The following is a 24922-nucleotide window of genomic DNA, read 5'->3' on the forward strand; positions in this document are numbered from 1 at the left end:
GGAATATAAAACCCAAATTTTTTTCTTTCATGATTCAGTTAGAACATGCGATTTTAAAACAACTTTCTAATTTACGTCTTATCAATGTTCTTCATTCTCTTGGTATCTTTTGTTGAAAAGGGAAGTAAGCTTAGGAGCTGTCCCATTTCTGGAACACTATATGTCAGCAGTTTGGCTAGAACGTAATCCATTTGCAAGAGCACTAGATGGCAGCAAAATTGCCATGTAGTGCTCCGAATGCCCACCTAGGTATCTCTCCAACAAAGAATATCAGAGAAAAAACTAATTTTTTGACAACAGAAGTAAATTGAAAAGTAAAAAAAAAAAAATATGTTTCATATCGCCTTAAACAATGATCTCATTAAAAAAATGATTGATTTGTATCAAGCATATTAGAATGAAATACATACTGTGAATTATAAAAGTTAAAAGGACATTCAGGTGAAAAAATTAAAATAAAATGGTATCATTAATTTTTTTAAGCAAATTCCTTTTTTTGTACTACTTGTTTAATCCATGGAAAGGCGTTAAATATGTAGTCATAGGTCCTTGCCAAAGCAGGATATAACTGGTGAGCAAATGAGAAGGAGACGGGCATAAACATGTATGCTCCTATCACTACTCTTTTCCTTATTTGGAGCAGAATGGGGGATGATCCAGGAGTGCAATGTTAACTCCTTCAAAGAGAGTAACACATCACCTAAACATTCTTATATCCAATCAAAACCAGCACAAAAAAAAAAAAAAGAAAAAAAGAAGCAGCAGCATGCAGTTTTAAGATACTTCCATTTCCATTATCAAGTTTTGCACAGTATTTTTATATTCACGCTTTCTGGGTAACAAGATCCTACTGAGCATGTGCACAAGCTCATAGGGTATACCTATACTAATCTGTGATTGGCTGATTCAGGGGGCCGTAAAATAGGAGAAAAACAAATTATGCTTACTGATAATTTCCTTTTCTTCTGATGGAAAGAGTCCACAGCTGCATTCATTACTTTAGGGAAATAAGAACCTGGCCACCAGGAGGAGGCAAAGACACCCCAAGACAAAGGCTTAAATATTCCTCCCACTCCACTCATCCCCCAGTCATTCTGCAGAGGAACAAGGAATAGTAGAAGAAATATCAGGGTGAAAGGTGCCAGAAGAAAAATAAAGGATGCCCCACATAAAATTACGGATGTGGAGCTGTGGACTCTCTCCATCAGAAGAAAAAGGAAATTATTAGGTAAGCATAATTTATGTTTTTCTTCTTAAATGGAAAGAGTCCACAGCTGCATTCATTACTTTTGGGAAACCAATACCCAAGCTATAGAGGACACTGAATGCCAAGACGGGAGGGTACAATAGGCGGCCCATACTGAGGGCACCAGGCCTGAACCTCTACCCAATAAAAAACCCTGCTTCGTCCGAAGCCGAGAAAAATCTTAAAGGAAAGGCCACAAGGACACTGACTCGCAGCTAGACCAGAACTAGAGACCACAAAACGGACTCGACTGAGCCAACAGTCCTCCAGGAGACACCGTCGCCCAACAGTCAGTCCCCCACCACTCACCCCACACTAATGAAGGGGACACCAGCCTAAACCCCCAAGGGGACAAGGCAAAGGAGAACCGAGGAAACGAAAGGTCCCCTAATTCATAAAAGGAACACCTCCAATAGTGAGCCCAGCTCACAAAGACCCCAATGGGCCCAAACAGAGAAAAGGAGGCCACCCCCATACCAAGCGAAACCCGAGATAAGACCGGGCACAGAGACAAAAAAAGTCTCTCTCCAACATCCTGCAAGCACTGAAATGCAACTGAAGGCAAAGTCCTCACAGCGTCTGAACATAGAATACTAAAGTATTCAACCACAAAAAAATGTACAATAGACCCAGGTGAAAAACCCAGAGTTGAGAACACAGAGTCCGTATCAGGACGACACAGAGGATACTTGCGAGGAAGTAGAAGCAGCCAAGCAAGAAACAGACTGCAAAAGCAACCCCCAGACAGAGGGCACCTAACCTAAGCCGCCAGGACCTATACACAGGTCTCTAAAAAGGGGAACACAAAACCTCCATCGAGGCCCCTCTAGAAGGAGAGTATACACTCAGAGCCCAAAGGAAGTGTAAACCATCTTATGTAAATCTAGGGAGCTAGATGAAAGGTAAAACTATATCCTAGCAGACTGAGCTAACAGGATAGTTCTCAACTAAGCTCACACATCCAGAGGAGACTGTAAAATGAACGCAGCGCCTTAGACCGCTCGGCCATCCTGACCTTCAGACCCACACCCAGCTGGACCAACCCAGCCTCATGGATCCAAAACAGGGAAACAGAAAAATCCTGAAACTGGTACAGGAATGAGCGTAAGGATAGCACAGCCATCCCCACAGAGCACAGGCACAACGCAACTCTTAGAAACAGACAACAAGGCCGTAGACCCAACGATCTAGCAAAAAAAAGGCCCAACAAGTCCTTCAAGGAGCCAGCAAGACTCCAGGGGGGACAAAACAACCCCCCCCCCCCTTTCCACCTCCATTCCAGGAGAAGCCACAAGAAAGGACTCCATCTCTATAGGGAGGAGAATATCCCCTAAAGAAAAGGGATGAGGCCGGAAGGACAACAACTGACCTCAAGGCCCGAGGCCACCGGCTAATGGGCAGATAAATCCCCAACACAGATGTCCTAGAAAAGGACCCCCCTACAATTAGCTTGCCAAGCCGAGACACAGCCAACCCAATCATCTGCAGAGCAGAGAATCCACGGGTTACACTGGCAAGCTGACCAAGGGAATGCAACCCCAAGGCGCATCAGAAAAAAGGACCTCCAGCGCCAGCAGCTGGGTACGAACCAACCACCCTTGAAGTGCAAAGCCACAAAGCTAACCACTAGGTTACATAAGCTGCTTTGTCGCAATGAGTAATAATACTCCGAAAACCTGGCCAACCATGACCAGGTCAGGTAGATGGAGCGAGGACATAGCCCAAGTTCCCACTACCATGGAACCCCCCAACCAGCCCTGAGATCCAAGATTCCAGAACAACCCAAGACTGGGTGAGGAAAGAGCCAAGCGAAGCCTCAGCAACTGGAAGTCTCAGGGAGAAAAACAGGTCCAGGCTCCTAATAGTTCAGGCAAACCTTACCCAAGAACTGAACATCCCAACTGGCCAAAAAAACAGACAAGGGATATGGATGCATATCCAGAGAATCCGGATAGCGAGAAGAACTCGAAAGTCCGACCAAACGGAAGGAACCACCCCAGGCTAAAGTCCAACTTTCCAAGGAGCAAGGCTAGAAGTCTTATGAAGAGACTTCTTAAGGCCTCAGGATAACATAAGGGAAACCTTGGGGTAAAAAAAAAACCCTCTAGCAGGTCTAGTCTCCCCATCACCTCCACACCAGCAGAGTACACAGGGAAGAAAAAAGGCGCTAAGCCTTCCCAGCTTCGGGAAACCCCAAGCTAACAAGTCCCCACAGGGATCAACCATCACCCGGAAGACAGATCCCTAAAAGGACATCCAACACACCCGGGACAAAGGAAGGAGACCCAAAGGGCTCCACTCAGACAGTACATGTCAAAGAAAGAGCAGTATCTAGATACACTATAAAATGTGTATGCGCACACCTGCAAGGTGCCAAGAGCTGCAACTGGTTTCAAACAGAAAACCTTTCGCATGCTAGACAGCCTAATCAGATATAAGCTGTCGGATTAGGCCCACAAAGCAATCCAGAGCCCTGAAACCGAAGGCCAAACCACTCAAACTGCGGAAACGGGGCACTAAGCCTTCCAACCCTCCCCCGCATGGGGGAGGAAAACACTAGGTTCTGATGATATCAGATGTCAGATAGAGTGACGCAGCAGAAAAACGCCCCTGACCCGGTCCCCTATGACTGAAGGCTAGAACGACTGAAAGAATCCATCCCGCCTTACAGACCCACAGGTCCTCTCGAATGCTTAGTTGAACAAGAAAACCAATGAAAACCTGAGCACTCGGCGCTTCTACCGTACCAGCCGAGCAGAACAGCGCCACGTGTCTGAACAACCGCAAGACCGAACGAACCCAACAGGACCAACCTGCACTTAGGGTCCTAACTGGTAAGCTGACAAATTCTCCCTCATAGGGGAAAAAAAGAAAACAGACATTTTTAACATAGGACTAACGTGTCCAAAACAACTTCCGAAGAAGAACAGAGTATCGATCCCAGAAGGTTCCCGAAAGAAACAAAACCAAATAAAAGACATCCTTTCAGATACAAATAAAATATAAAGAAACCCGGAGGAAAGTGCTCAAAAAGACACAGGCCTACCCGCAGGACCAGCCAAACTGAGCCTTATCTTCCAAAAAAAGACTGGGAAAGATCTCAATCAAATGACAATCAGGAGATTACCTCATCCCCACGTGTCTAATGAGGTGCACCATTCGAATTAGCAGACTGAAAATTCCTGTAACTGGTAACGATAGGGTCATTCAATAACTGAAAAACATGTCTGAGCAATACGCAAAGTCGCGCAATCCTATAACAAAAGGCACAACACTCAGGGACAGTTACCCCTGCAGGGAACTGTAGAGGCCCTCCTCAAGGCAGAAGGCCCAGGACAATAGGGCACAAGCACATTCGCAAATAAACGTCTGGACTCTGCAGGCGAACAATCGCCAACATTATGTGGAAGCGAAAGCGTGCTGTAACCTCCGGGGAAACACGCCACCCTGCATGGAGGAATCAGAAACTGGGTTACCTGCATGTGTAGAAGTATGAATTGGTAGGGAACTCGCCTCTCAGAGGACAGGACCCCCAGAGGCGGATGGCTCACCTGTCACTTGATTCCCCGAGCCCGAGGAACCAGGCGCTCTAAAATGGCATACGGAACAAAACTGGTTGACATTTGTCAACGAGGCCAGTCCGGATTCATCACTGGACACAGAATCTGAAATCAAAATAGTCTCAGTATCAGAATCCTCCGTAACTGAATCTGAAATTAGCACAGTCTCAGCATCAGAATCCTCCATAACTGATAGAGAATATATAATTATGGACTAAAGTAGTAAAACAAAAACGACACCTGACACCCACAATGGCTGGGGCACTCACCACCTCCTATGACCAGACACCTGAGGACTAAAATATTTCCTTCGCAACACGGTTGGGAATGCGGAAATGGAAAACGGAACTTAATCACGCCCAACACAAGGTGAACCATACACTCCAAAAAAGTGCGCCCAACCAAAAGGCTGCGTCACTTCCAAAGGCCTCTAATATTCCAAACCACAAGCCCATAAACATCACACATAAGCAGGTTGAATCACATAACAAACATGATTATAAACTCCCCTGTTCAATAACCCCCCTCAGGAGATATTAACCCTCGATTCCAAGATACTAAAAGAGACTCACTGAGACCCTTGTGATAAGATAGACCTGCAAGGTGGTAGCCTCTCGGGAAAACATTCACATTACAGTACATTGAATAAAGTAAAATGAAACGATCTTACCAGAATCTATACCGTGAAACAGGAACACGGCATTTCAAGTACGACGGATAGTAGCATCGCCTCCGCCATGGACTTGAGTGAAGAAAGCAGCCAGCGGAGTTCGACAACGCTGATTGCTTGAGGAGCTGTTAACATGAGTTGTTATGGTTTCGCAGAAAGAAACTCCCTGGGTCTCCGAACTCTAACTTTCATCCAAGCCCTCACTGAGAGACTGACAGGACTACTTAAAACTCCTATCCCATGCCGAAGAGTACTACCCTCCATAAGAGACAAAAAAATAAAATTCTGACACTTCTCTGCCAACCTCCTCCAAAGAATGACTGGGGGATGAGGGGAGTGGGAGGAGTATTTAAGCCTTTGGCGGGGGTGTCTTTGCCTCCTCCTGGTGGCCAGGTTCTTATTTCCCAAAAGTAATGAATGCAGCTGTGGACTCTGCATTTAAGAAGAAAATATGTCAGAAAAAAATAATCTACTGCTTATTTGAAATTCAGAGTAGGTGTTAAATCATTGTTTTTTTTTTTTTATTATGAACTTGTTAATTATGCAATTCTACAGTATTGAGTGCTCCTTTAATCGTATTTTTGAATTGCAGATTAAAATTGTTACTGTGATATTTCTAAAGATAAGCATTAAAAAGTATTTATTTTAACAAAAAAAAATTTTTTAATTTATTTTGCAATTCAAAAAAGGAAATTTATGCTTACTTGATAAATTGATTTCTTCTACGATACGACGAGTACACGGATTTCATTCTTACTTGTGGGATATTATCCTCCTGCTAACAGGAAGTGGCAAAGAGCACCACAGCAGAGCTGTATATATAGCTCCTCCCTTCCCTCCACCCCCAGTCATTCGACCGAAGGTTTAGGAAGAGAAAGGAAAAGCTAAAGGTGCAGAGGTGACTGAAGTTGTAAAAATAAAATATAGTCTGTCTTAAAATGACAGGGAGGGCCGTGGACTCGGCGTATCGTAGAAGAAATCAATTTATCAGGTAAGAATAAATTTCCTTTTCTTCTACAAGATACGACGAGTCCACGGATTTCATCCTTACTTGTGGGATACAATACCAAAGCTACAGGACACGGATGAAAGGGAGGGACAAGACAAAAACCTAAACGTAAGGCACCACTGCTTGAAGAACCTGTCTCCCAAAAACAGCCTCAGAAGAAGCAAAAGTATCAAATTTGGAAAATTTGGAAAAAGTATGAAGGGACGACCAAGTCGCAGCCTTACAAATCTGTTCAACAGAAGCATAGTTTTTAAAGGCCCATGTGGAAACCACAGCCCTAGTAGAATGAGCCGTAATTCTTTCAGGAGGCTGCTGTTCAGCAGTCTCATATGCCAGGCGGATGATACTCCTCAGCCAAAAAGAAAGAGGTAACCGTAGCTTTCTGACCCCTACGCTTTCCAGAATAAACAATGAATAATGAAGATGATTGACGGAAATCCTGGGTTGCCTGTAAGTAAAACTTCAAGGCACGGACCACGTCCAGGTTATGTAACAGACACTCATTCTTAGAAGGATTAGGACACAAGGAAGGAACAACAATTTCCTGATTAATATTCTTATTTGAAACAACCTTAGGAAGAAATCCAGGTTTGGTACGCAAAACCACCTTATCAGAATGGAATATAAGATAAGGCGAATCACATTGTAACGCTGCAATCTCAGAAACTCTTCGAGCAGAAGAAATAGCAACCAAAAAAAGAACTTTCCAAGATAACAATTTAATATCTATGGAATGCATGGTTTCAAACGGAACCCCTTGAAGAACTCGAAGAACTAAATTCAAACTCCAGGGAGGAGTAATAGGTCTAAATACAGGCTTAATTCTGGATAGAGCCTGACAAAAAGACTGAACATCTGGCACTCCTGTCAAACGTTTGTGAAGCAAAATTGACAAAGCAGAAATATGTCCCTTTAAGGAACTTGCTGATAACCCTTTCTCCAATCCTTGTTGGAGAAAAGACAGAATCCTGGGAATCCTAACTTTACTCCATGAGTAACCCTTGGATTCACACCAATAAAGATATTTATAGCAAAAAATATATTTGATTTGAAAAAAATGACCCCTGCACCTCGCCACAGCTCTGCTGTGGTGCCTACCTGCCCCCAGGGTACTGCAAAATGACTCAACGATCCGGTTAACAGATCAGTTTAGGCCCAACCGGAGCTAATGCCTGCTGCCTTCTCAGACAGAGTAAAGTTCGCGTCTGAGCGCGCAAAAATAGGCCCCGCCCATCATGGACGAAGTTCGCATTAGCCTGTACAACCGCATGGGAAGCGGTTAGCAATAAAGCCATGTGGTCCCCTAAGCACAACATAAATATACAGCCATACTGATTATTTGATCTTTCCAAATAAAAACCGTTAAGCTGCCTCTCCCAGTGTCCCTTTATATATGCTGCTTTAAGCCCAGTACTATGTCAATAAAATAAACACAGGATTTTCAGTAATAGCCTTTGTTTACAGGTCTACTGATTACCCCTTCCCTTGCAGGGAAAAAAATGTCAGCCAGTTCTGATATACCAATTCTCCTCAGAAATAAAGGACTGAACATACCTCAATGCTGCTTGAAGCATGAAACTGTTCTCCACACTGAAGATTTCTCTTGTACTACCTTCAGAAGCTCTGTGGATACCAACATGGATCTTAGTTACATCTGCAAAGATCATCAACCTCAGGGCAGAAATCTTCTTCCAGTACCACCGGAACCATTTAAAAAAAAAAAAAAAACTTCTTGATTGAAGAAACTAAAACTAACACCTCACTTTACCTCTTCCTAGTACTAACACAGGCAAAGAGAATGACTGGGGGTGGAGGGAAGGGAGGAGCTATATATACACAGCTCTGCTGTGGTGCTCTTTGCCACTTCCTGTTAGCAGGAGGATAATATCCCACAAGGATGAAATCCGTGGACTCGTATCTTGTAGAAGAAATACACACTTCATTTTTATTCAAACAAATGCAGAAAAATAGCGATCTAAAAGAACACACATTAGAGACATCTACCGGAGGCAGCAGGGTGTCCATAAATGACCAGGGCACGCACAAGGAGAACAAGCAGGGAGATGACGTGGGCACGCACAAGGATAACAAGCAGAGAGATGATTAGGGCACACACAAGGATAACAAGCAGAGAGAAGACGAGGGCACACACAAGGAGAACAAGGTCCTCACATTTGCGATGAGCACACCAATGTGCTTGTAGAAGTAGGCTGGTTATTAGAGCTAACCAGCTGGCTCTCTTCGGTATTAAATCTCCTCTCCCCACTCCGGTTGTCTGGTAGTGACCAGCTAGCTTAATACAGATGTCAGGCGATGGATAATACCGGAGAGAGCCAGCTGGTTAGCTCTAATAACCAGCCTGCTTCTACAAGCACATTGGTGTGCTCATCACAAATGTGAGTACCCTGTGCTTAGACCATCAGCTGTTGACGTTCACTTGTTTTGATCGATACACACATTTGGGCGCCTCTTTCTGTTTGATTTTTTCAGAAGAGATGACGTGGGCACCCACAAGGAGAACAAGCAGAGAGATGAGGTGGGCACGCACAAGGAGAACAAGCAGAGAGATGAGGTGGGCACGCACAAGGAGAACAAGCAGAGGGAGGACGTGGGCACGCGCAAGGAGAACAAGCAGAGAGATGAGGGCACGCACGAGGAGGGCAAACAGGGAAATGAAGTCAGCACACACAAGGAGAAGAAGAAGCAAAGAGATGACGTGGGCACGCACAAGGAGAACAAGCAGGGAAATTATGTGGGCACGCACAAGGAGAACAAGCAGAGAGATGAGGTGGGCACGCACAAGGAGAAAAAGCAGGTAGATGACGTGGGCACGCACAAGGAGAACAAGCAGGGAGATGACGATGGCACGCACAAGGAGAACAAGCAGAGAGAGGACGTGGGCACGCACAAGGAGAACAAGCAGAGAGATGACGTGGGCACGCACGAGGAGAACAAGCAGAGAGATGACGTGGGCACGCACAAGGAGAACAAGCAGAGAGATGAGGTGGGCACGCACAAGGAGAACAAGCAGAGAGATGAGGTGGGCACGCACAAGGAGAACAAGCAGAGAGATGAGGTGGGCACGCACAAGGAGTACAAGCAGGGAGATGACGTGGGCACCCACAAGGAGAACAAGCAGAGAGATGAGGTGGGCACGCACAAGGAGAAAAAGCAGGGAGATGACGTGGGCACGCACAAGGAGAACAAGCAGGGAGATGACGATGGCACGCACAAGGAGAAAAAGCAGGGAGATGAGGTGGGCACGCACAAGGAGTACAAGCAGGGAGATGACGTGGGCACCCACAAGGAGAACAAGCAGAGAGATGACGTGGGCACGCACAAGGAGAAAAAGCAGGGAGATGACGTGGGCACGCACAAGGAGAACAAGCAGGGAGATGACGATGGCACGCACAAGGAGAACAAGCAGAGAGAGGACGATGGCACGCACAAGGAGAACAAGCAGAGAGATGAGGTGTGCACACACACAAGGAGAACAAGCAGAGAGATGAGGTGTGCACACACACAAGGAGAACAAGCAGAGAGAGGACGATGGCACGCACAAGGAGAACAAGCAGAGAGAGGACGATGGCACGCACAAGGAGAACAAGCAGAGAGAGGACGATGGCACGCACAAGGAGAACAAGCAGAGAGATGACGAGGGCACGCACAAGGAGAACAAGCAGAGAGATGACGAGGGCACGCACAAGGAGAACAAGCAGAGAGATGACGTGGGCACGCACAAGGAGAACAAGCAGAGAGATGACGTGGGCACGCACAAGGAGAACAAGCAAAGAGATGACGTGTGCACGCACAAGGAGAACAAGCAGAGAGATGACGTGGGCACGCACAAGGAGAACAAGCAGAGAGATGACGTGGGCACGCATGAGGAGAACAAGCAGAGAGATGACGTGGGCACGCAGAAGGAGAACAAGCAGAGAGATGACGTGGGCACGCACAAGGAGAACAAGCAGAGAGATGACGTGGGCACGCATGAGGAGAACAAGCAGAGAGATGACGTGGGCACGCACGAGGACAAGCAGGGAGATGACGAGGGCACACACAAGGAGGAGCATAAGCAGGGAGATGAGGTGTGCACACACAAGGAGAACAAGCAGAGAGATGAGGTGTGCACACACAAGGAGAACAAGCAGAGAGAGGACGATGGCACGCACAAGGAGAACAAGCAGAGAGAGGACGATGGCACGCACAAGGAGAACAAGCAGAGAGAGGACGATGGCACGCACAAGGAGAACAAGCAGAGAGGACGATGGCACGCACAAGGAGAACAAGCAGAGAGATGACGAGGGCACGCACAAGGAGAACAAGCAGAGAGATGACGTGGGCACGCACAAGGAGAACAAGCAGAGAGATGACGTGGGCACGCACAAGGAGAACAAGCAGAGAGATGACGTGTGCACGCACAAGGAGAACAAGCAGAGAGATGACGTGGGCACGCACAAGGAGAACAAGCAGAGAGATGACGTGGGCACGCATGAGGAGAACAAGCAGAGAGATGACGTGGGCACGCAGAAGGAGAACAAGCAGAGAGATGACGTGGGCACGCACAAGGAGAACAAGCAGAGAGATGACGTGTGCACGCACAAGGAGAACAAGCAGAGAGATGACGTGGGCACGCACAAGGAGAACAAGCAGAGAGATGACGTGGGCACGCATGAGGAGAACAAGCAGAGAGATGACGTGGGCACGCACGAGGACAAGCAGGGAGATGACGAGGGCACACACAAGGAGGAGCATAAGCAGGGAGATGACGCGGGCACGCACAATGAGAACAAGCAGGGAAATGACGTCAGCACACACAAGGAGAAGAAGCAAAGATGACAGGGGGACCGCACAAGGAGAACAAGCAGGAAAATGATGTGGGCACACACAAGGAGAACAAGCAGGGAGATGACGTGGGCATGCACAAGGAGAACAAGCAGGGAGATGACGTGGGCATGCACAAGGAGAACAAGCTACGGTGTGGGGGATACAACGGTAGGACAAAAAGTACATGATATGGGAATATAAAGGAAGAATTTGTAGTGCCAACACTTTCAGATCAGTAAGTAGGTTTCCTGTTAGAACGCTTTGGGCCAGAAACATTCATTATTACAGGTCTAGTACAACATATTTACACTTTTCTATTTCGAAGTGTACTTTAATAAAAACAAAAACACCTAAATGTCACTTGTAAGATAAACTTCCTTTACTTTCACACTTAATACATCAATTAAATGGGACATAACATCTAAAAAAAAAATCTCTTTTAAGATTCAGATACAGTATACAATTTTAAACAACTTTTATTCAATTTACTTCTAGCAGCCGTTTGATGTCTGAACATATATGCCACTTATTGTCTCACCAGATATGTTCAGCTAGCTCCCATTAGTTTATTGCTTAGTTTATCTACCTAGATATGTTTTTCAAGAAAGGATATCAAGAGAATGAAGCAAATAAGAGAATAGCAATGTACTACGGGAAGCTAGTTGCAGAATGGTGGCTGCACATATATGTATTTTGTCATTGGTTCAATTGATCTGTTCAGCTAGCTCCCGGTAGTGCATTGCTTCTCCAAGAGCAAAAAGCGAAATTAGACAACAGAAGTAGATTGGAAATTGTTTAAAAATTGCATGATCTGTTTGAGTCATGAAAGCATTTTTTAGGGCTTCATAAAACATGGGATTAATACCCAAGCAGATAGTCCATGTTAAAGGGACAGTCTAGTCCAAAATAAACGTTCATAATTCAGATAGGGCATGTAATTTTAAACAATTTCCAATTTACTTATACCACAAATTTTGTGTTCTCTTGGTATTCTTAGTTGAAAGCTAAACCTTAAAGGTTCATATGCTAATTTCTAAGCCCTTGAAGGTCACCTCTTCTCTACGGCCATTTTGACAGTTTTTCACCACTAGAGGGTGTTAGTTCATGTGTGTCATAGATAACAATGAGCTCACACACATGGAGTTCCTATGAGACAGTATTGATTGGCTAAAATGCATGTCTGTCAAAAGAACTGAAATAAGGGGGCAGTTTGCAGAGGCTTAGATACAAGATAATCACAGAGGTAAAAAAGTGTATTTATATAACCGTGTTGGTTATTCAAAACTAGGGACTGGGTTATAAAGGGATTATCTATATTTTAAAACAATAAATATTCTAGTGTATATGGTGGAAATGGTGTGACCTTAAGGACTCCTGCCAAAAGCTGCTTGCAAAGAAGCAAAAACATCATCTTGTAGAATGGGGTAAATTTCTCGCCACCAAGAAGGCCTTGTGATTACCTGTTTTAGCCAAGAGACCAAAACTACAGTAGTAGCCTTTATAAGTCCCAGAGTAATGAACAAACAAGCTGTAAGATTGACTGAATTCCTTAATAGCTTGAAGATGCATCAGTTTAAATGGAGGACCTTGCATACAGAAAGAACTAGATTCGAATTCCAAAGCAGAGAAATAGGTCTCACAACGGACTTAATTCTTACTACCACCTGGACAAAAGTCTGAACATCAGTAAGCTCAGCCAACTTTCTATGAAAGAGAAGAGATAAAACAAAAATGTTACCTTTTGGGGAGCTAGCAGACAAACCCTTGTCAAGGCCATCTTGTAAAAACTGAAGAATTCTATGAATCTTAAAGTAATATCAATAAAACCCTCTAGAAGAGCACCATTCAAAAAATGCACTCCAAATTTTGTTATAAGTTCTTTGGGTAAACAGGTCTTCTGGCTTGAATCAGAGTGTCAATAACTGAATCAGTGAAAACTATGTTTAAAAAACTAGACGTTCAACCGCTATACTGTTAAGCGTAGAGAATTGAGATCCTGAAGGGAAAAAAAGTCCTTGCGACAACAGAGGATGTCTTAGAGGAAAAAGACATGGAGGAGATGAAGACATGGAGGAGATGAAGACATGGAGGAGATGAAGACATCTACACTAGATCCGCATACCATGTTCTGCCGGGCCAGGCTGAAGCAATCAAGATTACCAAAGCCGACTCATGTTTGATTAGAGCAATTATTCTCAGAGGTAGAGCAAATGGAAGAAAAAAGGTACACTACATAAATAATCCATGGACAAACAAAGGCATCTAATCATTTGAGCTTTTCAATCTCTTGATCTTTTACAATGCATTGGAAGACTGTGAATTAAATGGGAGGCCATCAAATTATGTCAGGTAGACATCATTTGATTATTAATTTATCAAAGATGTTCTGATGGAGAGAACACTCTCCTGGATGGGCCGACTGAGATAATCCGCTTCCCAAATGTTGACTCCTGGAATGTGAACTGCTGACAGGGAATATGGATTCCTCTCTGCCAAAACAGAGATTTTTACCACTTCCTGCATAACCAGTGGACTGCAGGTACCCCCTTGATGAGTTATGTAGGCCATCACCATAATTTTGTCCGACTGGCGACGGATAAACCCTTCCTGTTTTAAGAGGAGCCAGGACTGAAGAGCCAGAAGAATCTTTGAGGATTCCAGACCACGCTCCAGCCTTAAAGACTCATCAGTCATCAAAACAGCCCAACATGGACAAAGAAAGAAAGCCCCAGGGGTCAAAGAAGGACCTTGTATCCAAGAGAGATTGTCTGATGCACAAGTCCAGAGCAATCTGCTGTTCCAATTGCAGATAATTCTTTTACCACTGATTGGGCTTAGACAGTTGAAGGGATCTCAAATGGAGGTGGGCAAAGGGAACAGCAACCGAAGCCGCAACCATAACACTCACAACCTCCATGCATAGAGCTACAGATGGAAATGAAGCCTGTTGCATGGAAAGACAGACACACCTTCTGAAACTATTTATTCTTTCATGATTCAGAAAGAGCATGCATTTTTAAGCAACTTTCTAATTTAGTCCTATTATCAAATTTTCCTACATTTAGTCACCAATCAGCAAGCGCTACCCGGGAGTTGAACCAAAAATGGTCCGGATCCTAATTCCTGCTTTGCAAATAAAGATACAAAGAAAAATTGATAATAGGAGTAAATTAGAAAGTTGCATGCTGTATCTGAATCATGAAAGAAGAAAAATATGGGTTTCATATGTCTTTAACCCGTTAAGGACCGGGCATTTCAGACAAAAACTTCCCCAAAAGACCAGAGCATTTTTGCCATCACTACATTTAAACAAAATAAGAGCCTTTTTTATATTTAACTATCAAAACTATATATATATATATTTTTTTTTTTTTAGTAGACAGCCAAAAGTATTGATCTAGGAACATTTTGGTATATTTCATGCCACCATTTCACCCCCAAATGCGATCAAATAAAAAACAAATCATTAAAGGATTACTTTCTGTTATAATTTTTAAGCCAAACAACTAACATATTAAAGTTAATAAACATTAATTAAAACCTACTGACCTATATTTTCTCCAAAACGAAGTTTCATAACGTTCTAAAAGTTATATCTTTTATTTGCCGATGAGGTCACGTTATCCTGCCCACTATTTTCAGCACTGCATGTTCAAAATACTTAAACCAATGAAATTGTGTTTAAAGCCCCATTTTGAAACCTAGGTATTGTAAACTGATTGGTACAGAGCAAAGGATACCCGCAGAGTGGGTGTGGAAAACAATTACATTTGCAGACAAGATTTCTGATATACGGTAGAGATATGTTATTGAAATGCTATTGATAAAAAGCGTATTTGGGGTAGTTAGTTAATAACAGGCATAGAAAATATTTACTTACAGTGGCCCTTTAACTTTTTCACAATTTTAGGTTTCTCACTGAAATTATTTACAAACAGCTTGTGCAATTATGGCACAAATGGTTGTAAATGCTTCTCTGGGATCCCCTTTGTTCAGAAATAGCACACATATGGCTTTGGTATTGCTTTTTAGTAAATAGAAGGCTGCTAAATGCCGCTGCGCACCACACTTGTATTATGCCCAGCAGTGAAGGGGTTAATTAGGTAGCTTATAGGGTTAATTTTAGCGTTAGTGAAGAGATCAGCCTCCCACCCCCAACCCCTCTCAAACAGCTCTCTTCCCTCCCCCACCCCCCAAAGGTCATCACCATCTTAAGTACTGGCAGAAAGTCTGCCAGTACTAAAATAAAAGGCTACTTTTTTTATATTATATAATTTTTTTTAGGTTTTCTGCAGTGTATTATCCCCCCTTACCCCCCCCCAACCTCACTGATCCCCCCTCAAACCACTCTCTAACCCTCCCCCCTCTACCTATTTGCCACCATCTTAGGTACTGGCAGCCAGTACACAGTTTGCAGCAAATTAGGCATATATTTATTTAAAATTAAAAAAATTAAAAAAAAAATACCCTTTTTTCTGTAGTGTAGCTGCCCCCCTCATTAACCTCCCCCCCTCCTAGATCCCTTTTCCTCAATGGATCCCACATAGGATCCCTCTCATTGCCCTACCTCCCTCACTTCCTGGCCCTCCCCCCCCCCCCCCCCATGTTGCGTGGCGTAGCGGTCCCACCCACTCCCGCCCTCCTCATGCCTCCTCCAGCGATGGGCCACCCACCCGCCTCCCTCATTACACTCCCTCCCACCAACAATCGGCACCACCGCTGTGCGATACAGAGTGGCCCTCTCTGCATATCTATTTCTGCAATGCCCCACTCGTGGGGCATGCAGAAAAAGTGCAATCTCGCTATTTTGAGCGAGATCGTGGCAGAGAGAAGACCAGGACTGCAGCGGCGTACAGGGTACGTCACTAGTACTTAAGGGCATAACGACCAGTGTTGTACAGGGTACTGCGCTAGTCGTTTAGGGGTTAAGGTCTATAATAGGTATGAATTGACCCTGTTGGATTAAGGGTAAAAATGTGCGAATTGTTTCCATCTTGAAGGTAGATACCCTTCAGGATTTTTATTAAGCTCCAGCCTGTACCCCCAGGTATCTCCCTGATAGCATGGGTTCTCACCCCCTCCAGTGACAGGATCGAAGATTTGATGACAAACAGCTTGAAAGTTGCAGGCCAAGGGCTCTTAGGCTGCTTTCCTGCTCGGCAGCAGCTCCAGAGTGAAGAGGAAGAATGTCAGTGCCTCAGATAGACTAAAAATACAGGGAGTGCAGAATTATTAGGCAAATGAGTATTTTGACCACATCATCCTCTTTATGCATGTTGTCTTACTCCAAGCTGTATAGGCTCGAAAGCCTACTACCAATTAAGCATATTAGGTGACATGCATCTCTGTAATGAGAAGGGGTGTGGTCTAATGACATCAACACCCTATATCAGGTGTGCATAATTATTAGGCAACTTCCTTTCCTTTGGCAAAATGGGTCAAAAGAAGGACTTGACAGGCTCAGAAAAGTCAAAAATAGTGAGCTATCTTGCAGAGGGATGCAGCACTCTTAAAATTGCAAAGCTTCTGAAGCGTGATCATCGAACAATCAAGCGTTTCATTCAAAATAGTCAACAGGGTCGCAAGAAGCGTGTGGAAAAACCAAGGCGCAAAATAACTGTCCATGAACTGAGAAAAGTCAAGCGTGCAGCTGCCAAGATGCCACTTGCCACCAGTTTGGCCATATTTCAGAGCTGCAACATCACTGGAGTGCCCAAAAGCACAAGGTGTGCAATACTCAGAGACATGGCCAAGGTAAGAAAGGCTGAAAGACGACCACCACTGAACAAGACACACAAGCTGAAACGTCAAGACTGGGCCAAGAAATATCTCAAGACTAATTTTTCTAAGGTTTTATGGACTGATGAAATGAGAGTGAGTCTTGATGGGCCAGATGGATGGGCCCGTGGCTGGATTGGTAAAGGGCAGAGAGCTCCAGTCCAACTCAGACGCCAGCAAGGTGGAGTACTGGTTTGGGCTGGTATCATCAAAGATGAGCTTGTGGGGCCTTTTCGGGTTGAGGATGGAGTCAAGCTCAACTCCCAGTCCTACTGCCAGTTTCTGGAAGACACCTTCTTCAAGCAGTGGTACAGGAAGAAGTCTGCATCCTTCAAGAAAAACATGATTTTCATGCAGGACAATGCTCCATCACACGCGTCCAAGTACTCCACAGCGTGGCTGGCAAGAAAGGGTATAAAAGAAGAAAATCTAATGACATGGCCTCCTTGTTCACCTGATCTGAACCCCATTGAGAACCTGTGGTCCATCATCAAATGTGAGATTTACAAGGAGGGAAAACAGTACACCTCTCTGAACAGTGTCTGGGAGGCTGTGGTTGCTGCTGCACGCAATGTTGATGGTGAACAGATCAAAACACTGACAGAATCCATGGATGGCAGGCTTTTGAGTGTCCTTGCAAAGAAAGGTGGCTATATTGGTCACTGATTTGTTTTTGTTTTTGAATGTCAGAAATGTATATTTGTGAATGTTGAGATGTTATATTGGTTTCACTGGTAAAAATAAATAATTGAAATGGGTATATATTTGTTTTTTGTTAAGTTGCCTAATAATTATGCACAGTAATAGTCACCTGCACACACAGATATCCCCCTAAAATAGCTAAAACTAAAAACAAACTAAAAACTACTTCCAAAACTATTCAGCTTTGATATTAATGAGTTTTTTGGGTTCATTGAGAACATGGTGGTTGTTCAATAATAAAATTAATCCTCAAAAATACAACTTGCCTAATAATTCTGCACTCCCTGTACAACTAAAAGATACCCACAAACTGCAAATAAACTGACCCCCTTACCAAAGCAAATTGTCCCCTATTGAACGGCTAACTGCGCAGAGCAGTTAGATGTTTTCTTAAATTGCCATACACCCATTTTTTCTGAAGTGCCAAAACTGGGTGCCCAGAGCTGCCACATGGCTATAAAGGGCATCAGTCTCACATGATCAACAGATACCTAAAAAAAAAAAAAGTGTGTAAGGAGGAGAGCAGGCTAAGACCCCTGGCTATGTTGTACCTGTGTCAGAGTACCTCTGGCCTGTGCTGGTAAGTCACCAACCTTAAGTAGCACCTCTCCACCAGCTAACCCAGCAAGCTGCAGCAGTATCCAATAGAGAGCCCCTCTAGTGCTGATACGTGTACTGCAGAGGGATACAGGAAACGCCTGTATCCCACAGGGGGAGAATAAGGACAAGTCCCTGCAACGCTTGAGGGTAGGTATGACTGAAGTCCCAGTCATGCACATACAGTGTGCACATACCAGGGTATTCCTTATGTACCTGTATCATTCAGCTCCTGTGAAATGTCTTCTGTCTTCGTTATAAATGATATATCCCAGGGATAAGGGTGTCACATTGGTCTGAGCTCCAAACATTAATCCGTAGACAAGTAGCTTTAACACCTCTACTCTCAAACTTCTCCTGAGAGGTCAAGAACAAAAACCGAGGAAAGATGGGAGGGAATTCAAGCTCTTGTGTGGGTTCTTGGCCTCCTCCTAGTGGCGGGAATTATATCCCACATGTTATGGAGCACTATGGACTATCATCATTATACAAAAGAAATATTAAAAACCAATATACACCCTGAAATTACTCAAAGGATGATATCACACACAAATACACAAGGCACTACACCAAGGACAAAGCCAGCTAGGCTATAGGGAAACAAAAATAATGATTCCATAGGGGCCAAGTAAGACTGTTCATTAAACAGGGCAACTTTGCCTTAAATGCTTTGTGACATATATATATATATAAAATATATATATATATATATATATAAAATATATATAAAATATTATATATATATATATATAAAATATTATATATATATATATAAAATATTATATATATATATATATAAAATATTATATATATATATATATATATAAAATATTATATATATATATATATATAAAATATTATATATATATATATATATATAAAATATTATATATATATATATATATAAAATATTATATATATATATATAAAATATTATATATATATATATAAAATATTATATATATATATATATATATATATATATATATAAAATATATATATATATATATATATATATATATATATATATATATATATATATATATATATATATATATATAAAATATTATATATATATATATATATATAAAATATTATATATATATATATAAAATATTATATATATATATATATATAAAATATTATATATATATATATATATATATATATAAAATATTATATATATATATATATATATAAAATATTATATATATATAAAATATTATATATATATATATATATATAAAATATTATATATATATAAAATATTATATATATATATATATATATAAAATATTATATATATATATATATATATAAAATATAAAATATTATATATATATATATATATAAAATATTATATATATATATATATATATATATATATATATATATATATATATATATATATATATATCTCTATCTCACACGCCAACCAGTAGTTACCCTGGTGCTCTGTTAAATAATGTGTACATACAGTCCCAAAGAACCTCACGCTCAGCCACTGCGTATGGAGATTCTTAAAACAGGCACAACGGACAGGGATAAGTTTTCAAATAAGCTTTTGACAAAAAGACAAAAGCCTGTTCCAAACGTTTCGGCTCCTCCTGGAGCCTTTCTCAATGCATGGCCTGTTTTAAAAATCCCCATACGCAGTGGCTGAGCGTGAGTTTCTTTGGGACTGTATGTATATATGTATATATATATATATATATATATTTTTTTTTATTTTTTTTTTAAGTGGATTTCACTTACTTTAAAATACTTCTTTCTTATACGCGTCATATTCATTAACATTACTCCAGAATTTATGCCAGTTTTTCCATAGTAGGGGTGTCTTGCAAAACGGTTGTACCACCCTATACGAGGCTCTTCATGTTCTGGAGCCATAGCAGCAATTTGAGTGGCATTAAAAGCTTTAAGGAATGACCATAAGTCATCTACTGGCCGTAAAAATAGAATGTCTGTGTCCACATATAAAAGGGAATCCACATCTTTAAGAATTACCTAAGGAGACATGATAGATATTATTAGTAGTATTATTCAAAACAAATACACCTTATTTGGGTTCAAAAAATAAGTAACATTCAAAGTATATATGCACAGCTATGGACTGCAAAATTTATGTATACAAGACATTTTTTTTTTTAATCATTTAACTTTGTTAGCAATTACAAGGTACAAAATCAAGAGCAGTTCATGGATAAACTCTTTGGAAAGTCTGTTGGAATTAAGGGGTGATAATAGTCGAAAAATGACATGCTCTAATTCATTAAGGCATGTCATTTTAAGACTATTGACCCTGCATGACTGTTTAAACCCTGCTCGGTATGTCATTTTTTTACTATTATGGTCCTTTAATTTTTTAAGGTCCATTGTGCTGCAGCTAAATTGGCCAAAAAACAGCAACGCATTTTGGCAGACGTGCTTTTCTCAAGAGCTTGAGAAAGGCATGTCTGCCAAAATGCAATGCTGTTTTTTGGCCAATCTAGGCTTCCGTAGTCAGCACACTAACTCTAGTGACGACCACAACCGCAATTAAACAAGCGGTCAGATTTGTTGAACTGTTTGAGACTGCTTCGTATACAGCTATTGGTTGAAGTTGGAAGCCACACACAAAGTTCCTGTGCCGGTTGGAGACATTTCTATACGAGTGAGGACGGTACTATCCTACCCGGTTGCAAGTACTGAGTTACACCTTATTTGCTTGTACTTTCATACTTTGTGACAAGGATTCCCTGTCTCACTACAGGAGCCCCGGATCACTCTCTCCTTTTGGCTGTTTTGCATTAGGAGTCCCTGGATTTCCAATATCCTTATCGTCCGCTATTTGTTCATTGGAATCTGTCCTTGCCATTCATCATTGCCCTCCATATGTCTGCTGGGCTGTGTGTATATACACATTGATTTATTGTATTAACCTATTTCAATATGTGTATGTTTTAACCCTTTTGTTTCTGTGTTTTTTTTATTATTAAATATATTTTTAATTATTTGATAGCCAGATACTGCATATATTTAGCTCAATAGCGCCTCAGTTTTGAAACCTTTTTGGTGTGTTTTCACAAATTAAAGTGAAAGTAAATCCTAGCATTTTACAAACGCTAGGTTTTACTATTGAAACAAATAAAGGGGACTTTCATTCATTAAGTATAAGATACTTCATGTAGAAAGCTCCTTTATTTGATTCAACTGATCGCCGCTCTTAGCTCCTACAGCAGAGCATGGCTAAAAAAATATTTGGTTAAGGGCTGACGTTTTCACCTCTTAGCCAATAGCCGTGCGGTAAATCCGGCTCCCATGGGCGCCAAGCCGGATTTACTGCACTGCTATTGGCTAAGAGGTAAAAATGTCACCTCTTAGCCAAACATTTTTTTAGCCGTGGGCTGCTGTAGGAGCTAAGAGCAGCGATCGATTGAATCAAATAAAGGAGCTTTGTACATGAAGTACCTTATACTTCATGAATGAAAGTCCCCTTTATTTGTTTCAATAGTAAATCCTAGCGTTTGTAAAACGCTAGGATTTACTTTCACTTTGAGGTTTCTTTTTTGTGTACATATTATATACCAGATTTACCCTCAGTCGGTCGCAATATAAGAAGTATAAAACGTTCAGAACAGTGAGAACTTATATAGGCAATAAATAAATAAAATAAAACTAGAAAGTCGTGGCTACTGTCTTCTATAAAATATTTATATCACAAACACGAAATATCAATCCCGAAAAAGATCACTTTTGAATACATCGCCATTACTTATATTGATCATCAGGGCCCAAGGGAGAATTTTTGTCACAGCACAAGTACTTCACACGCTCCTCTGTTCTATTTCCGGTTTTCTGAGAGGGAAAAATGTGTCTCAAGTAGGTCTGAGAACCCCTGTCAATGAACAATCTGGAGCATCAAAATGGTGTTTTAGCTTCGGGAAAAGAAAAACTGCAAACCTATCATGAATTTCTTTCAGGGACCAAAAGCACGGCAAGCAAGGTATTCACACAGGTAAAAACAAATTATGCTTACATGATAATTTCATTTTCTTCCGTGGGAAAGAGTCCACAGCCGCATTCATTACTTTTGGGAAATAAGAACCTGGCCACCAGGAGGAGGCAAAGACACCTCAGTCAAAGGCTTAAATACTCCTCCCACTTCCCTCATCCCCCAGTCATTCTGCCGAGGAACAAGGAACAGTAGAAGAAATATCAGGGTGAAAAGGTGTCCAAAGAATACAACTAAGACGCCCCACATAAAAAAAAAAAAAAAAAAACCAACAGGCGGGGGGGCTGGCTGTGGACTCTTTCCCACGAAAGAAAATGAAATTATCAGGCAAGCATAATTTATGTTTTTCTTCCTAATGGGAAAGAGTCCACAGCCGCATTCATTACTTTTGGGAAAACCATACCTAAGCTAAAGAGGACACTGAATGCCAAAACTGGAGGGTACAATAGGCGGCCCATTGTGAGAGCACCAAGCCTGAAACCACTACCAACAAAAACCCTGCTTCGACAGAAGCCGAGAAAACTTTAAAAAGGCCCCAAAGACACTGACCAGCAGATAGTTCAGAAGCCTAGCAAGACACCGCAAAATCTGACTCAACTGAGCCAACAGTCCTCCAGGAGACATCGTCGCCCAACAGTAGGTACCTCACCACTCACCCCTCACTAAAGAGGGGAACACCAGCCTAAACTCCCCAAGGGATAGGGCAAGGAAGAACTGAAGGGAAACCGAAAGGTCACCACAAAATCCATAAAAGGAAAACCCAACAGCGAGCCCAGCTCACAAATATCCAAATAGATCCTGACATACCAGGGGAGGCTACGCCCAGACCAAGCAGAAACCAGAGGTTTAGGACCGGGCATCTAAACAGAGAAACATTGTGCAAAGCACCGAAAGACAACAGAGTCCTCACATCATCAGAGCTAAGAATACTAAAGTATTCAGACAAAAAAAAAAGAACGTGTAACAGACCAGGACAAAAAACCCTGAGTCAAGAACACGCAACCATCATCAGGATGGCACAAAAGAATACTTACCGAGAAGTAACAAGCGACCAGCAAGAGAACAGATTGCAAAAGAAAACTCCCAGACAGAGGGCACACTCTAGGCAATCGAAGCCGCCAGACCTACACACAGGGCTCTAAAAGGGGAAGCACATAACCTCAATGAGGCCCACTGCACCCCCAAGAGAGAGAGAAGTTCCACCCAGAACCCGAAGGAGTATGGTAACCCTGAACCCTCTGCTTGCAAGCCCAGGGAGCTAGCTACTATGCCAACCTACATCATGAAGATGACAACGCATCTCAGAACCCACTCCCAGCCGGGCCAGCCCAAGCATCTGCAGGTCTGAAACGGGGGAACAGAAGAACCCCAACACTAGCTCAAAAACGAGCGGAAGAATGGCGACAGCCATCCCAACAGAGCACGGGTGCCAACAGACGACAAGGCCGTAGACCTAAAGGAATCTAACAAAAGGCCCACCATAGTCTCGACACAGAGCCAGCAAGACTCCAGATGGAATGTAACAACCCAGAGAAAAACACCCCTCTCTGAAAGGTTAACTCATTTCCAACCCCCTGAATCCAAGAGAATCCCTAGAAAAAGGACCACACCTCCATAAGAAGAATAAGCCCGCCACCGTAAGAAAAAGGATGGGGACAAAAAGGCAGAGCACCTGCCCACAAGACACAAAGCCAGAGATCATTCTCCAATGCAGATGAACTTGGAAGGCATCCCCCTAAGGAATTAGCTTGTTAACACACATCCAATGTGTAATAGCTGCAACAGAAACACTGCAAACCCATTCGCCTGCACAGCAGTGAATCCATAAGGTTACCACAGCAAGCTGACCAAGGGAAACCAACCATAAAGGCGCCAGTCCAGCCCAATGAGCATCAGCACTCAGACAACCTGGCCAACCGTGACAAGGTCAATTAGTCCAAGTAAAAGGAAATAGCCCAAGTTCCCAGGAACCCCGAACCAGCCTTAGAGCCAAAAAGTCTGGCAACAATTCCACAAAGGGAAACACTGAGCGAAGCCTCAACAACCGGAAACACCAGGGAGAAAACAGAACCGAACCCCCAATTGTTTAAACAAACAATACCCAAGAACTTAACACCCCGTCTGATATAAAAAAAACAGACCACAGGGAGACACAATGCAATATCCATATCAACCCAGATAACAAGATAATTCACAAGCCCCGACCCAAGGAAGAGACCACCCCTTGCCAAAGTCCAATGCTCCAAAGGAGCTAAGGCATTAAAAGTCGTACAACGACACTAGAGCGCAGAGACTCTCACACAGTCGCAGGACAACAAACAAGGGGATACCCCAAGGCCAAAATCACTTGAGCAAAGGTTGGTCTCCGCATCACCTCCATACAATCAGAGGATCATAGAGAAAAAATGACGCACAGCATCCCCAGCTCCGAGCAGAGCCCAAGGAGACCACCCCCAGTGCCCCTAACAGGGAACAACCATATCCCGGAGGGGAACCCAGGTCCCTAACTCACATGGAAACAGAGGAAGACCAAAAGGTC

General features: G+C 42.6%; 1 protein-coding gene across 2 annotated transcripts in view; it reads right to left on the bottom strand.

Annotated features, from left to right (window-relative positions):
* GXYLT1 (glucoside xylosyltransferase 1) overlaps positions 1-24922 on the bottom strand; it is a 136159-nt gene that overhangs the window by 69752 nt on the left and 41485 nt on the right. For both annotated transcript variants that reach the window (XM_053716726.1, XM_053716727.1), the window contains one exon: positions 20145-20396. In XM_053716726.1, coding sequence (XP_053572701.1) covers positions 20145-20396 — 252 coding nt within the window. The remainder of the gene's footprint in view (positions 1-20144; positions 20397-24922) is intronic.

This window comes from Bombina bombina, chromosome 6, assembly GCF_027579735.1.
Source record: "Bombina bombina isolate aBomBom1 chromosome 6, aBomBom1.pri, whole genome shotgun sequence".
Taxonomy (NCBI): domain Eukaryota; kingdom Metazoa; phylum Chordata; class Amphibia; order Anura; family Bombinatoridae; genus Bombina; species Bombina bombina.